Source organism: Cicer arietinum, chromosome 3 (genome assembly GCF_000331145.2).
Source record: "Cicer arietinum cultivar CDC Frontier isolate Library 1 chromosome 3, Cicar.CDCFrontier_v2.0, whole genome shotgun sequence".
Taxonomy (NCBI): Eukaryota; Viridiplantae; Streptophyta; class Magnoliopsida; order Fabales; family Fabaceae; genus Cicer; species Cicer arietinum.
Window position 1 is genome coordinate 1,417,226 of NC_021162.2, and position 15,197 is coordinate 1,432,422.

The following is a 15,197-nucleotide window of genomic DNA, read 5'->3' on the forward strand; positions in this document are numbered from 1 at the left end:
ATATATTTAAGCAAACTGCATATAAAATTAAACCCTTCTCAATTAGTGCTTCTTGTTATTTCTTCTTGTTATTTCTTTTTGAGACATGCATGGTATTCTTACCATATTTGTCAATGTAGGGTCCTTTTCAAAATGCAAAGTAACTCCAATTTCTTTAGCAATTTGCTTCAAAGCCTTCATTTTGATTTCCATGGTGGGGTGTCTTGATGAAAGCATTTGTATCATCTAGATAATAATTAAGCCAAAGAAAGAAAAACTATTAGAATATTGAGATGGTTAATTAATTAAACTCTTGAAAATTGAAATAGTGTTTCACAAGATCTATCATACCTTAGTGTTGACTCTATTATTTTTATATAGCTTAACAGCATTATCTGCAAATTCTCTCCCAAATTTTGATGTCAAAATCTCTTGTATCTTGTGCAACTCTGGAAATTCTCCACATCTTGAGGATGCAAAGATAAGGCTGCATGTTGCTTCCTTGAGCTCAAAGGGGCACTCCCTATTTTTAAAATAACTAAATTAATTAATTAGGGTGGTAAAATATGAATTTCGATGTGTGAAAAAAATATAGTTTTTGTGTTATATGAAAATATATTTACTTTTAAAACATGTGTGATTTTTAAAAAAAAAAGTCATCATCACTTTGATTTGGTGGTTCTCTAATATTCACAATTAAGAAAGGGAAAGACAAAAAAAAACTAACTTGTTGTTTTCAAGTACTTGAACTCTTTCTCTAAGGACATTACAATAATCTTCAATCATAACAAATGCATCCAACATGTTTTGCTCTACTATCCAATGTTCCACCTGTTGATAAATAAAGGATACATATATTAAAATATGGTTGTTTAATAAAAGAGAAATGTATAAGAAAATATGAGTTAACTATCACTTTGATTTGAATGTATTTAATGATGTCTTTATTAATCTTTTAATTTATTAAAATTGCAAAAATATTTCAAAAAAATTTTGTGTTCGTCAGTTTAGTTCTAAAATATATTTTATGTTAGTTACTTTGATCCATAAATCACAAATAGAAGATACTTATGAATGTTTTTATAATTTTGATAATTTCAAGGATCATGGTGACATTGCTTCATACATTTAGGAACTAAAATAATTATTACTTGTTATTAGAGCAATAACTTTTTTTTTATAAAAAAAAATTCTTTAATAATATTCTACCATTTTAAAACTAAAAACTAAAATTAATATATCTCAAACATATAAATATTCTATAAAATCAATTACATTAATTAAAAAAAATGATTTTGTATTTTAAAATATCTGAAAAATAAAATTTGAAGAGAAATTTAATAATTTTACTGAAATATACTATTATGAGTTTCAAAAAAGTTCTCATCTAAAATTCCGCTTTCGGCATCCTTGAATCATAATTCAACTGATAAATGTTGATATTATTAAGTTAGATATCTTGTTTTAGATTCGAATTTAGGACTTCGCAGTTGTGTGAATTATTTATAATGGTATTTATTATATCTTCTAAGTCAAAAATAAAAAATTGTTTTCGGCTTCAATATATGTTAAGTCGAGTTGCTATTACTAAAAAAATAATTTAATTTATATATATTGTTAGCGTAAATATTTTTTACAATGTCAATCAATCACATTCATTAAATATGTTTGATTTTTATTATAACTATCTCTAAAGTCATACCTAGAAATAATTATGATGTGCTGACAGTCTAAAAAAATTTATATTGACAATGCATACAATTAAACTCTAAAAAAAGTGTTACCACTTACACGAAGAAGAGCTTGATCATGGTATCCAAGGTTCAACAGTTGAGCAACATCAGAACGAGCATAAGAAGCTCTAGCTTTGCAATGGTTCTTCAAGATACCAATCCTAGAAACAGCAAGTGATGTTATGCTTTTCAATTTTGAAGTGAAGCTTTTTCCAAAAAGACCCATTATTGGAATTTGCTAGAAACTTTGATAACGAGAGAGCAACGAATGAATGAGTTTGTGTTTGAGAGACTATAAGAAAAAAACAACTATATATAGCTCCAATCTAAAAAGTTCAAAGTCAAATTTGACAAATTCATGAATGCTAATGTTTATTTTATATGTGTGCCTTTTATAGATATGTATGAGAGCTCATTCTTTGATTTGAACTGGCCTAACTAAAGTTTGTAAAGTTCTTTCTTGTATGTTTCCTCATGTACCATAAATTTAGACTAAATAATGACTACATCAATGTTTTAATACTTGAAAATAGAACGTTCTCAGTTTAGTCATAATTCAGTAAAAAAATTTAAATTAGTAATCGAATCATTAAAATATCAGTCAATTTAATTTATGATGTTTTAACAATCATACACTATTTTGATAATAAATTATATATTTTATGAATTTTTATGATAATAACTTGTATCTTTTAAGAATTATTTTGATAATTAGATGATTAATTTGAATTTTTTTTACTGAATCATAGATGAAAATGAAAGCGTCATATATACTTTCAAGAGGTAAAATGATACTTTATCCGCTAAATAACAGTAGATATATAATACTTTAATATAAAAAATAAAAATAAAAAGTAAATATATAATACTATTGGCATGATGGAACTATTACTATGTTTATATGATAAAGTCAAATTGGTTTGATAACTCTGCTCGAGACTAGTTTCAAAGGTCAAATATGTCATATAATTGTATTTTTTGTTTTGTTATGGTTAATTTATAATTTGTCGTATTTGGTTGAATTGAACAAGTTGAAAGAAAGATAGAGTTGGTTTGGTCAGCCATCACACGTGTTGACCACATGTTGAAAATTTGACCTTATGTTATGTGGCTGCTGTTTCTAACTATACAGCGAATGAAAGAATTCACGTGCACACTCTTAGCAAAGTAAATAAAATAAAGTTAAAAGATAACTTCCCCAATCAAAATATAAAGAAAATTAAAACATATTTTTTTAATAAAATATAAGTATTTATTATTTTATTTAATGATAGTATCTTTAAAATATTAATTATTTAACTTAACTTTTTTTTAATGGCATCATTTATTAGTCATATATGATACTTTAGAAAATAGAAGATCAACTACATTTTTTAATGTGTAATTTAAATCTTTTTTTGTTTATAATTTCTTTTGGATGAAGATTTTTTTTTTGAAAAGACAATAAGATTAAAATATTTCTAAATATGTGGGATGTTATCACTTTAGTGTTTGTATGTATTGAAATTACAAACATTATATTGATGTCTTTTTTGTTAGTAATTTTAAGAATCAAATTGATTAACCAAAGATATATTCAAAGACTAAAGTAACAAAGAGAAACATATTTGATGACTAAAATGACAAAAAAAGATATATTTAAATATATATTTTATAATTTTGATACATTCCAAAACTATTGTAACAATATCTAAGGATGAAGTTAGGAAGAGGCAAGTGTGAGCCATAAGTTAATAATTGCAAAACAAAAATACTTGAAAAGAGTTCTCAATGTCTAGTAGGGTTTGAGAAATAGTCATTAGGGTTGAGAATGAGTTTACATGTGTGTACGGATTTAGAAATCGGATAAGAATGGGTTTAGATAGTATCCTATTGGAGAATTATGACATTTTAAATAATGTTGGTTCTAAAGAATCAGTATCTAAGAGAAATAAAGGAAGATCATGTGTTACGTTAGTGTTTAAAAGTTAAATAGTTATTCAAAGATCAATAACAATGCATGTGTGATAAGACGTAATTGAAAATGTCCATATTTAAACAATCTTGCTCAAATGAATATTTACGATCGTCAACATCCATTATTAGTTATGGAGAAAATTAAAAGGTGAGAAACACAAACAACTTTCATCACATATTTACAAGTAATTATTTTTTGACTGACATTGACAAGTCTTTATTTATGGGAGAGTGGGTGAATTGGGTGACACTTCATGATAATGTGAATGAAGGATTACCAAATGTATGGAGGTTTGGAGAATAGACTCGTTGAGTTTTAGGGGTGAAAAATATAATCATAAAACAACTAAAAAGCATGAAGGAAAGGGATAAGAATAACATTAGGATGGGTCATAATGGTTCATCGTGTCAAGATGATGTGTTATCTGGAGGTTACACTTTTAAATGGGAGAATTAGATGTATAATAAAGATAATTATTAGATATGATTATTATATGATATAAAATTGAACCAAATCAAATTAATTTGTTCATTATCAATTTGATTTATTTTGGATTTTGTAAGAATAGATTACAAAAATCGAAGCAAACAAAATTTAATATATTTTTTAGTTTGTCTCCAAAAGTGTAGCATAGTAATAAAAATTGGAACGTTAAAGGAATTTTGTGAATGAGGTCCGTGATTTTTCCCTCGATCTAATAACTAACATTTCCTTCTTATGAATATAATTCTTAGTGGTTGTCCACTCTCACAACCTTCCACATTTCTATAATTCTTACTAATGAGTGAAACTATTAAGTGTTAATGATCTTTAAGACTATAATATAATATATATTTTTTTCTCCTTCTTATCTCTATTCTTCTATATTTTACATTATCTTACTATAGTTCTAGTTAATTTCATAACATTTCCTTTCAATTGGTTTGAACTAAGCATTAAAAAATTGAAGGATATGGGTTCAAATATGAGTGAAGGAAATAAACTTAGGTTAAAAAAAATTCACATCCCTATAATTTGTATAAAAATAAAATAAAAGATTTCTCTCTCAAAAATTAGGGTAAAACATCGGGGTATGGACGGATTCAATGTCCAATTTTACCAAACCATCAAAAATAGAGCCTTCAATTTACGCACTCAATTTCGACAAATTTTTGCATCAGTTTATGTGGGTTTTAGTTAGTACGAGTTTATGGATCATGCAAGTAGGTTGATTCAGGTGATAGTCTTTTTTATTTATTTATTGGGCTTTTCATTTTCCATAATTTTCTATTCATTTTATTTTTAAATTCACTTATTTAAGAAAAATCACATTAGACTTTTAATATTTTTGTAAGTTTTTATCAAACAACTCATTTATTATGTGGTGTGTAGTTAAGTGAGATTAAGAGACTCATCTTTACAATGAAGCAGCCAGACTCATGCATTTGAGAGTTTATTTTTCTCATTTGCACCTTACCGTTCAAACTCCTATACTCATATTGTGAACAATGACGAATCCAAAAATAGTGTTTATTAGGGACAAGAAAATAAGTATAATATTTTTTATAAAAGAAAAATATAGAATAAAGGTCCGAATCGTTATTAATTAAAAAAAAAACATGAATATCTAGTTAATCCTAAAAATAAAAAAGTAATAATCTAAAATATTGTATAGATCTTTATAATGAAGTGATTGAAAATAATATATAATATTTTTATATATTTTTATAATGAAGTGATTGAAAATAATATATAATGAAGAAAGATAAAGTATGTAAAATTTAAAAGAGAAATATAATGAACATATAAATAAAAGAAAATTAGAAAAAGTGTCGTGGTATAAGATCTAGTTTTTGCTATGAGATTAAAATATTTTAAAAGTATATTAAATTAAAAATAAATAAATTTCTTACTAATTGAAAAAACAATTACAATGTGAATGAATCCGCCCCCGGTGAAGCGGTGTGACCAACGGTTCACTATAACCCACCCGGGTTCTGATTTTATTCAGCCCTATCAAAATAACTAAACGGAATATTATAGATAGATTAACACCGTTAACGTTTTTTATTCAAAAAAATTAAAACATTGTCTGCGTTTCACCACTGCCACCATTGTTGTGTTGTTATCGTGAATTAAAGGAATTAGATTTTAGGGTTTACTCCACATTCCGATTTCAATTCAACAATGTGGAAAACATTATTCCGTCCACACGTGCGTTCATTCGCCACACGTGCATCACACTCCCACCACAACAACCACCGCGAAAACCACAAGTTCCTCTCCCCTCACACCTTCGTCGGAAGCTGGCAAACTCCGAAGGACCCTAAGGAAGCCGAAGCAAAACTAGCTCAGCTTCGGAGAGAGTACGCGAAGCAAGTGAAAGAGGTTCGGAAGGAATACATGAGAGAAATGGAGGATATGAGATTGGAGAAGCAACGGAAGGATGAGGCTCGGAGAGAATCGCTTAGAGTCGCTAATGAAGAGAGGAAGAAAGTTAAGGCTCAGGCTGCTGAACTTAGAGCTCAAGAACGGAATATTGCTCAACAACAGTTTCGTGAAACCCTAGTAAGTTTCTGTCTTTTTTTTTTCTTTTCAATTTATTATTATTATTATGTAAATTGAATTCATATCTATGTTGCACCAATCTATGAAGCACTGACACGGGATATTATATACTGATAAAAATTTGAGAAAATGAGTTAAATATAGGTAGTCACATATGTTGCACACCAATATAGTTGACACATCTTCGATTAGAAATGTCAGTGCTGCAGAGGCGATTGATCAGAAATGTTGGTACCGACACTTCATATTGTAGCATGTCTAGTGTTTGAGGACACTGAAATTAATAACAAAATATACTATATAACTATATTAAAGTATTAAACAATATTAAAACAAGTAAAATTAAGATTTTGTTAATCGTCTTTGTTTTGGAATACTTCCTTTCTTTTCGTTTTGTTTTTGTTCCAATGTCTTCTCTTTTTGCAAAAGAATTGAATCCAAAGTTGTTTGATATGTTCAATGGCATTTTTGATCAGAAATGTTGGTGCTATAGAGGCATTTGATTAGAAATGTAGGTACTGACACTTTAGTTTGTAGATGCGTATGGTGTTTGAGGACACTGAAACATGTGGCTAAGTTTGATAGCTTTCATTTTTTCAAATTATTTGAGATATCAATGTGTTAGTGTCGTGTTTGGTGTTTGTGTGAGTGTTTTGTAGATCTATGTATGTTCCATGTTGTGGATGAATTTGAGAATTTTGTAAGGTGAATTGGAAATAAAGATGATGAGGAGGAGGAGCTTAATTTGGATTTAATTTGTATGCATTGTAGTGTTACTTTTATTCAATCATATATCATTATGTAGAGATTTATGGAGATATTTTTTAGAAATAGTCTAACAAAGTGATATTCTGGTGTAATCCAATTGGATGCGTGTGAAAACAAGTTTACATTGTCTGTGTATATAAATTGGTCTCTTATTGTTAGGCTATGTTTGAGAGTTTAAGAGGGGAGGACTTTGGGAAAAAGGAACGAGGAAATAGAAGGAAGGAAGAGTTTGGGGGAGGGGAGGACTTTATTTTTCTTCATAATACAAAATTCTCCAAATTTGAGGGAACTCAAAAAATGTATTGGAGGAAGATTTTGGAGGGCTTAAATAAATTCTTCAAATCTATTCCATGTTGTTATACTACTTTAAAAATTAAAAACATATTAATCATAAACATCAATCATTTTCTACAAAATCACTCTCAAATAAGGTGGAAGGTTTATCTCCTTTTTCCTCTCTTCCCCTCCCTCCAAAGCCCTCTCCTCCAAACTCCCAAACAGAGTCTGAACAACTATTTATATATGCTTTCCCTTGTTTTGAATTTGAGCATATTCATTATGATCTCTATTTAACTCCTGTTTTGAATTTGAACAAACATGAGTTTTTGTTTATAAAACTGGAGGGAGTATTTTAATTATTTGAAAAATGGATTGTATATTTATCTTTGATTTGTTGATGTGCACTGGTTTGTTTCCATTACTTGTTAGGTAGTTGTCCTTTGTTCTCTTGAGAGGTTTATGCTTATGATAAATGATTACTGGTAACTGGTGTTGGCTAACCACTGAGGAAACCTTCTCCTCCTTGTAACTATTACGCTATAAACAAGCTTCAAATTAGAGTGTTTTGCAAGTCTTGTCTAAATCCAAAGCATGTCATTTCTATTGTACCTATTTTACAGATCGGCTGGTCACTAGGGTTTATGGGCAGGCTATTTATGTACCATGGCCCAAAAGTACCTGTCTAGTAGCTTCAGCTTGGATGACAGTATACATCTCAATCTCAATTGGCATACTTTTGTTTTGTGTGGTTTCATTGTGTAGGTAGCTGTTAAAAATATAAAAATTAAATGCCATTTGGGGTTATCTAACTATGGTTGACTTTCTAATAACACAAGCGAATGTGATTAGTTATAAGCTAGGAAAAAGTAAAATGAACCTGGATTAACTTATGTCTCTTTTTATTTGTTCATATTTGAGATTTGAAACTCAATTTCATTTTTTTTTAATTAACTTGAACTAAACTTTAAATTTCATACCTTGAAGTCTACTCTTAATCAAAGATAATGTTTTGTTTTTATATTCATGCCCTCTAACTAACCCCTAAATACATTTATTATGTCTTACTCTATGAAATGTGAAAACATTTTGAATCTACAATAAATGCCTTTGGTTTAATAGCAATGGACCTTTTTGTTGTAGCTAAGGTGGATTTCGCCTCGATAATTTGCAGAATGTTGAGTCCATGAACTATCTGTTAATTGATGGATTTTTCATCCATACTGGAAATCTATTATTAGATCTGTTATGCAAGTGGAATTCATTCCTTGTTTCTTGTTTAATTTTACCTTCAAGAGAAACATTGATCAAGTTGCTGAGCACAATGTTTGGTTTGTGCTTTTCAATTAAATAGTCATTCAAGTATAAATTTTACTTATTGTTATTGATATGTTGATGTTTTTTTGTGAATCAGTTAAAAGAAAGAGCAGAGAAACTTGAAAATTGGAGAATGAAAATCAAAAAGCATGAAGAGAAGAAGGCTGGGAAGAAAGATTTATTGCATAAACGAAGTTCGATGTGGGTTGATGAAGCTGAGCTTGAGAAGGAAATAACCAATGTTGTAATTGCTACAACATTTCTTTGAGCTCCTTGCAGTTGCATATCTTATCTACTGGTTAGTAGAATCTAGTCCTATGTTCAAAGAAGTCTCAGAAATAATTCAGTGTCATATACTCTTTTTGCTCCTTTTTAAAGTGTCGCTTTTTTTTAGAAATTCTTTTTTACCTTTTATTTGTTGTTTTCAAAGTTTAAAGTTGTATTAACTATTGTTTTATCAAATTTATATCTAACTATTTATTGTTGAGAGAGAAATAAATGGATTGAGATAATAAATAATTAAGGATACTATAGGAAAAAGATAAATAGTTTTATTAAACATAGTAAAATTTAATGGCTTTATTGGTATGTATGTATTAATAACCTTAAAACGACAATTTAAAAAGAACAGTTCTACACCAGTTGCATGATAAAGCATCAACAAGTACATAAGCATACAATGCATGTACTTGTTGGTTGGTATTAGGAATTTTGAATGAAGTGCAAACCATGCTGCATGCTTTTAAGTGACTTGGTAGAACAAGAAAGTGGTGGATTTGATTTGATTTGGATTGAAAACATTGCAAAACTGTTTGTTTAGCTTTATTATGACGTTTTATTAATGCAAATGGGTTATTTGGTTGATAGTCTCCTCAACATAACATTTAGAATCAGTTAACTTGGAAAACTCAGGCAATTAGTGAACAAGTAACTGAAAATATGTTTAATATGCTTTTGATAAGCTTTCAATACTTGAGTTTGCTCTCTGATGATGAATATAATTTGTTATCTCAATACTATTTTTATTATTTATGCAGCCTTTTGTATAACTGTTTTATTTTAAAAAATAACGTGTTTTGTCTTATCTCTTTCTCAAGAATTAGAGTAAAATTATATTTATTGAATTTAATATTATATTGGTAATACATAAGATATATATACTAGATTACTAAACAACCAAATCCTATTAGTACTCATATATAACTAAATCCCTACTAGTACTCCTATTCAACTGAATCCCTATACTTGAGGGATATTAAACAGAGACAGATTTTGACACTCCCCATCAAGCTGGTGAATAGATGTTCTCTATTCCCAGCTTAGATACAATTCTTTCAAAGTTGCTGCTGTTTAGCCCTTTAGTTAGAAGATCTGCAAGGTTGTCTTGGGAGGAGATATATGGAGTGCAAGTAAGACCACTGTCGAGTTTTTCTTTGATGAAATGTCTATCGACTTCAATATGCTTCGTTCTATCATGCTGCATTCTATTATGTGCTATGCTAATACCAGACTTATTATAACAATATAATTTCATTGGTTCATCCCACTTTATCTTCATTAAGCCGGACCAATCCACTTTTTTGCTTTCTTTAACTGCCATATTCGTACAATCAGTAGACAAATGATATTAGAGACGAAAGATTGGTCGTGTGAGCAAAAACTGTGTGAGCTTCAAAATGGCCCACAAAAGTGCTTCGATCAGAAAGTGAACCCCCAAAACTAAACGAGAAACGACCGATCTACACTCTGGTTGAAAACAGCGCTGAAAGGAGGTCTTGAAGGTGGTCAAAGGACGTGAACAATAATGACATGAGTATTGAACACACTATGGCAGCGAATAGGCCAAAAAGAAATCTCAAGTTGCTACAATGAGGCAAGTTGCTGCAATGAAGACAACAAAAAGGCCACAATGAAGGTGGCTAAGGTTTGAGTTCTCAGGAAAATAGAAACCGCAATGAAGGCGGCAAATTTATGCGGAGGCAAGGGCCACAATGAAGGTGGCTAAGGTTTCAGGAAAAAGGGAAACCGCAATGAATGCGACAATGGTACAAAAGAACCTTATCCCTAATGGTTTTTATTGATTCTGATAAAAAGTAGTTATTGTTGTTGAATAACTTCAAAGCTGATTCTTGGTTATCCAAACAATAAAGGCCATTCCATTATCTAGCATGTCCAATCGTCCTCCTCGAATGCTTGTCCCGAATGTGCCAAAGAGGAAGTAACTGTGGGTTTCTCCAAACTAGTGAGTAAAGTTCTCAACTTTTCTACCTTATCTTGGTTCAGTTGTGTCATACCTTCTTGACTTTCTTCACTAGTACCTATAGTTATGTGTGCTTGACCTCCCTTTTTTTCCCACTCCTTGTCTTGGTTTTGAGATCTTCACTCTCTACTAGGTGGCTTCCCGTTCAATTTCCAGCATTTTTCGCGAGTGTGGCAAGGCTTGTTGCAATAGGTACACCACACTCCTTCATCTTTCTTCTCCACATAGGCTCCTCCTCATTTCCTTTGGTCAACCATCATTACTGAGCTTTCTACAGATGGGACAGTCAGCATTAGTCCCCTTCTACTTCACTTCTCACTATAGCCATTACTTCATTAAGTCCTGGTACTTTCTCCTTACCAAGGATTTGCACTCTAACTTGATCAAAATCAGAGTTGAGTCCCACCAAGAAATCATAGACTTTATCCTGTTCAATATATTCCTTGAGTAATGCTGCATTTGTTGAACACTTGGCTTGTATAACTCTGTAATGATCCAACTCCATCCATAAAGCTTTGAGATGATTTGCATAATCAGTAACAGTCTTGTTCCCCTGTTTAGCAGTCACATGTTTCACCTTCACATCGTATATTTGGGCAGCATCTTTGGCTTTGGAATAAGTCTCTTCTAATGCCTTCCAAATCTTCTTTGCAATGCTGAGAAACATCCAAGTGTCATTGATTTCTGAGGTCATTGCATCCCATAACCATGCCATGATCATAGAATCCTCTTTATCCCACCTCTTAAATTTCTCTTAAATTTGGGATCTATTACTTTGGGGGTTCATTTATAAGTGTTTTGCCATCCCTTTACCTTTCAAAAAAGTGCGCACAATTTGAGACCACTTCAAATAGTTCTTCCCATTCAACTTGTGAACGAATGAGAGATTTTGTAATTCGACTTGGAATTTTTTATTTCCTGTTTCATTCTCGATTTCATTATGAATCACTACTTCTCCCGCCATGGATGAAAAACAAAAAACAGCAAGTTTCTCTGATTTACAATCTACAAAAAACGGCAGCGAACGGCTGATTGGAGGGTGGTGGTGTGATACGATCAGTGTATAGTGTTCAACAGTGGTGAAAGAAGTTGAAAGTTGTGTTCACGGCAGTGACGACTGGTTTTAGAAAAAAGAAGGCAACAAACAGAGTTTAGGGATCACAAACAAACTGCAAAGCCACAATGATGGTGGCTCAAGTTTACCGCAATAAAGGCGGCTAGGGTTTATGCAGAAGCAAGACTCTCAAAGATTGAGAGCTTTGATACCATATCAAGAATTAGAGTAAAATTATATTTATTGAATTTAATATTATATTGGTAATACATCATATATATATATATATATACTAACCAAATCTTATTAGTACTCATATATAACTAAATCTCTATTAATACTCTTATTCAACTGAATCCATATACTTGAGGGATATTAAACAGAAACGACACTCTTTATAACTAACCAACTACTTTTTATTTTCAATAACCAACCAACTACGTAAACTAACAAGATTGTAACTAATTCATCCCAGGAATTAGATTCCACATAATTATTGTGTGGATGCAGTAACTAATTTGGACTGTATGATCTGAAATAACAGATGATATCTGCAATGTGAAATTGTTGAGATCTACGGTGTATATTCAAAGTTGTTGGATAGTAGATTGACTGTTGAAATTCGTTACTGCATCAAACTGTGTGAATTTGCAACCACAACGATTGCCAATAGTTAGATTATAGTTAGCAGAGTTATTAGCAATAATTGTATGTATTGTCGAATATCATTATACATATATGTGTGTTTGTGTTAGGTCCATCCACAATCTTGAATAAGTAGCAATATGGTGAACAAATTGATTATTGCTGTGTTACAAGTAGGTGAGATGAATATTAAGAAGAATAGAAGAGAGCTGAACCAAAGTTAGAGAGCTACTTTTAACATTTCTATATTTCTAAAAAACTATAGTCCTGTTTGGAAGTATACATTCCGAAAGTAAAAAGATTGTGTTTTTTTAATTTTATTTGAGATGTGTATTTATGAAATGTATGTGACGGTGTAACATATTTTCTAACACATTTTTTTGTTGTTTAAAATACACGAGTCTAATCAAATTTATAAGAGACCGATGTATATTGGTGGGACTTATTAAAATAAAATGTGTTAAAAAATATGTATTAAAGAGTGTATTGTTAGCACTTCTCAACTATCTATTGCATATTGGATCAATAAGAAAATAAAGTCTCCAAGATGAATATATCTTAAAAAATAAATGAATAATTGAGACAACCAAAATGCTTAATCTAATATGAGGCATTCAAAAACTGGCAATACAAAACTCATTTTTCTTATTCGCACTCAATCCGCTCTTTTTCCTTTTATTTTTTCTTTTCAACCATCCACTTAGGGATGGCAATAAAATCTGCATTTGCGGGTACCAATACGAATCCGTTTGATTTGGGTGGGGAAAACCCTCTTTAATTGGGTGCGGATACAAGTGCGAATTTTCCCTGGTATTAAAATTCGTGGGCGGGGACGGATTTGGGGTGGTGATATCCACCCTGCACCAGCATCCGAACCTTTTATTGCAATTTTTAAATTTTATGTACATATACATTTAAATATATTTAATATTTTTTTAAATATTAAAAATTATAATTTTATTTCTATAGAAAATATTTTTTAATTTTAATATTATTGAATAATAATTATTTTATTATAATAAATATGATTTTTAAATTTATAATTTTATATATATGAGTGGGTGCAGGTGGGAAAACCCGAGTTCTGTTGCAGGCGGAAATTTTACACCTACTATAAAACAGAGGCAGGGGCGGAGACGAGTTTTTCTCGATTAGCTGAGTGCGGGTGTAGAAGAAGCGAAATTCGCTCCGCCCCGTTTCGTTGCCATGCCTACACCCACCTCCTTTGATAGTGGTTATATGCGAATGGGCAAGAAAAGAGGGGGAGGTGATAGGAGAATTACACAGCTGCACCCAATAAGCAATCTCAATCATTAGATTAAAATTAAAAGACCATGCTTAAATTAACTTAAACTACATTACAAAACATTTACGAAATCAAACAGTTAAAAGTTGTTATTGCGTCACATAGTAACAACGGAGAATCTATTTTCGAAAAAAAGGGAAATAAAAGTGCTCTTGTTGTTTCCAGTTGAAGTCTACCAATAAAAATTCCTAAGCAAGCATTTCAAATCTGATTTCATTTTAATCTTGAAATTTCATTTAAATAATTTATACCCTTTCACAATGTATAGCTTTATTATAAATATTAGTGTTAAACGTACAAAGTGATACACCGTCAAACTTGATTTTGAAAAAATATATGAAATGCTTGATTTTACATAAAATCGCGTTTATCAAGTATTTGCACATTTTTTAGTTTTAGTAAAAATATGTAACATTCTGTTTTTTCGAAACATTAACTAACGAAATTCTAAATGTAAATATACAATTTCATTTATTTTTCTTCATAAGATTATCTTAAATACTCATTTATTTTAAAATCAATTACTAACTTTTTCAATTGTATTTCAAAAATAATGAATCAGATTATTCGCAATTACAAAATTAAGTTAATATGTTAAACAAAAGAAATTCCTAAAGACAAAACACTGAGTGTTTTAATATCTGAAAATAAATTCTAGTTGCTCATAACTTTGAACGTTTGTGAAAAACTCACCCAACAAGTCTAACACCAGTACAAAAGTATATTGAAGCCTCCAACTACATGCTATTGTGCTTGCTCACATGTCTCCTACTAGGTTCGTATGTGATATTATTCGCTCAAGTAACATCATATATGATGTCTGTCAAATGTAAGTGTCATATCTAAATAACAAACACATATCAAATAAACATGGATATATAGTTGTTATAGCAAAAATATAAATAAATCAAATACTTTATTTTACAGTTAAAATCACAAAGCACCAAAGATACAAATCAACCAAAATGCATAAATCCTATTTGTTAGACTATATGTCAATGCATAATTCCGAAATATCATCACTTTGTAGAGCAAAGAGTTCCACCACTAGACAATGTCTCACCGTTGGACATGTCCCACTGTTGGACAAATGCTCTACAGAGTTTCATGTTCAATACACCACCATTGAGTATTTTTATGAATCACGTTGCCTTTGCAATGAACAATTGTCACACTCGTGACTAGGTTCAGGCCACCAATGCATGCACGAATGTCATCACCTTAGTTAGTAACAAAATAGATCACTCAACCAGAGCATTCAAAATTATTCAACTTTGTCTTAAACCAAACTGATTTAGACACAAAGTCATCACCTCGAATAACCACAATATGTCAAGCACAACCAATATAACAAC

At 30.5% G+C, this 15,197-nt stretch overlaps 3 protein-coding genes across 4 annotated transcripts in view; 1 reads left to right on the forward strand and 2 right to left on the reverse strand.

Annotated features, from left to right (window-relative positions):
* The window catches only part of LOC101501121 (uncharacterized), a 3,989-nt gene extending 1,966 nt beyond the window's left edge, over nt 1-2,023 (reverse strand). The window contains exons 1-4 of one of the 2 annotated variants that reach the window (XM_073366608.1): nt 1,771-2,023; nt 707-810; nt 331-517; nt 103-225 (exon numbers count right to left, since the gene is read on the reverse strand). In XM_073366608.1, the coding sequence (XP_073222709.1) occupies nt 103-225; nt 331-517; nt 707-810; nt 1,771-1,938 (582 nt within the window). In that variant the 5' untranslated portion in view covers nt 1,939-2,023. The remainder of the gene's footprint in view (nt 1-102; nt 226-330; nt 518-706; nt 811-1,770) is intronic. The other variant, XM_004489060.4, reaches the window with a different exon arrangement.
* A 3,589-nt stretch (nt 2,024-5,612) lies between these two features.
* Nucleotides 5,613-9,076, forward strand: LOC101500797 (uncharacterized). The gene is made up of 2 exons (XM_004489059.4): nt 5,613-6,216; nt 8,675-9,076. The coding sequence occupies exons 1-2, from the start codon at nt 5,836-5,838 to the stop codon at nt 8,843-8,845; spliced, it is 552 nt and encodes a 183-aa protein (XP_004489116.1). The 5' UTR covers nt 5,613-5,835; the 3' UTR covers nt 8,846-9,076.
* Nucleotides 9,077-11,129: 2,053 nt separating this feature from the next.
* Nucleotides 11,130-11,552, reverse strand: LOC140919597 (uncharacterized). The gene has a single exon (XM_073365963.1). It carries the CDS (start codon nt 11,550-11,552, stop codon nt 11,130-11,132), a length of 423 nt encoding a protein of 140 aa, XP_073222064.1.
* Between the last annotated feature and the right edge of the window lie 3,645 nt (nt 11,553-15,197).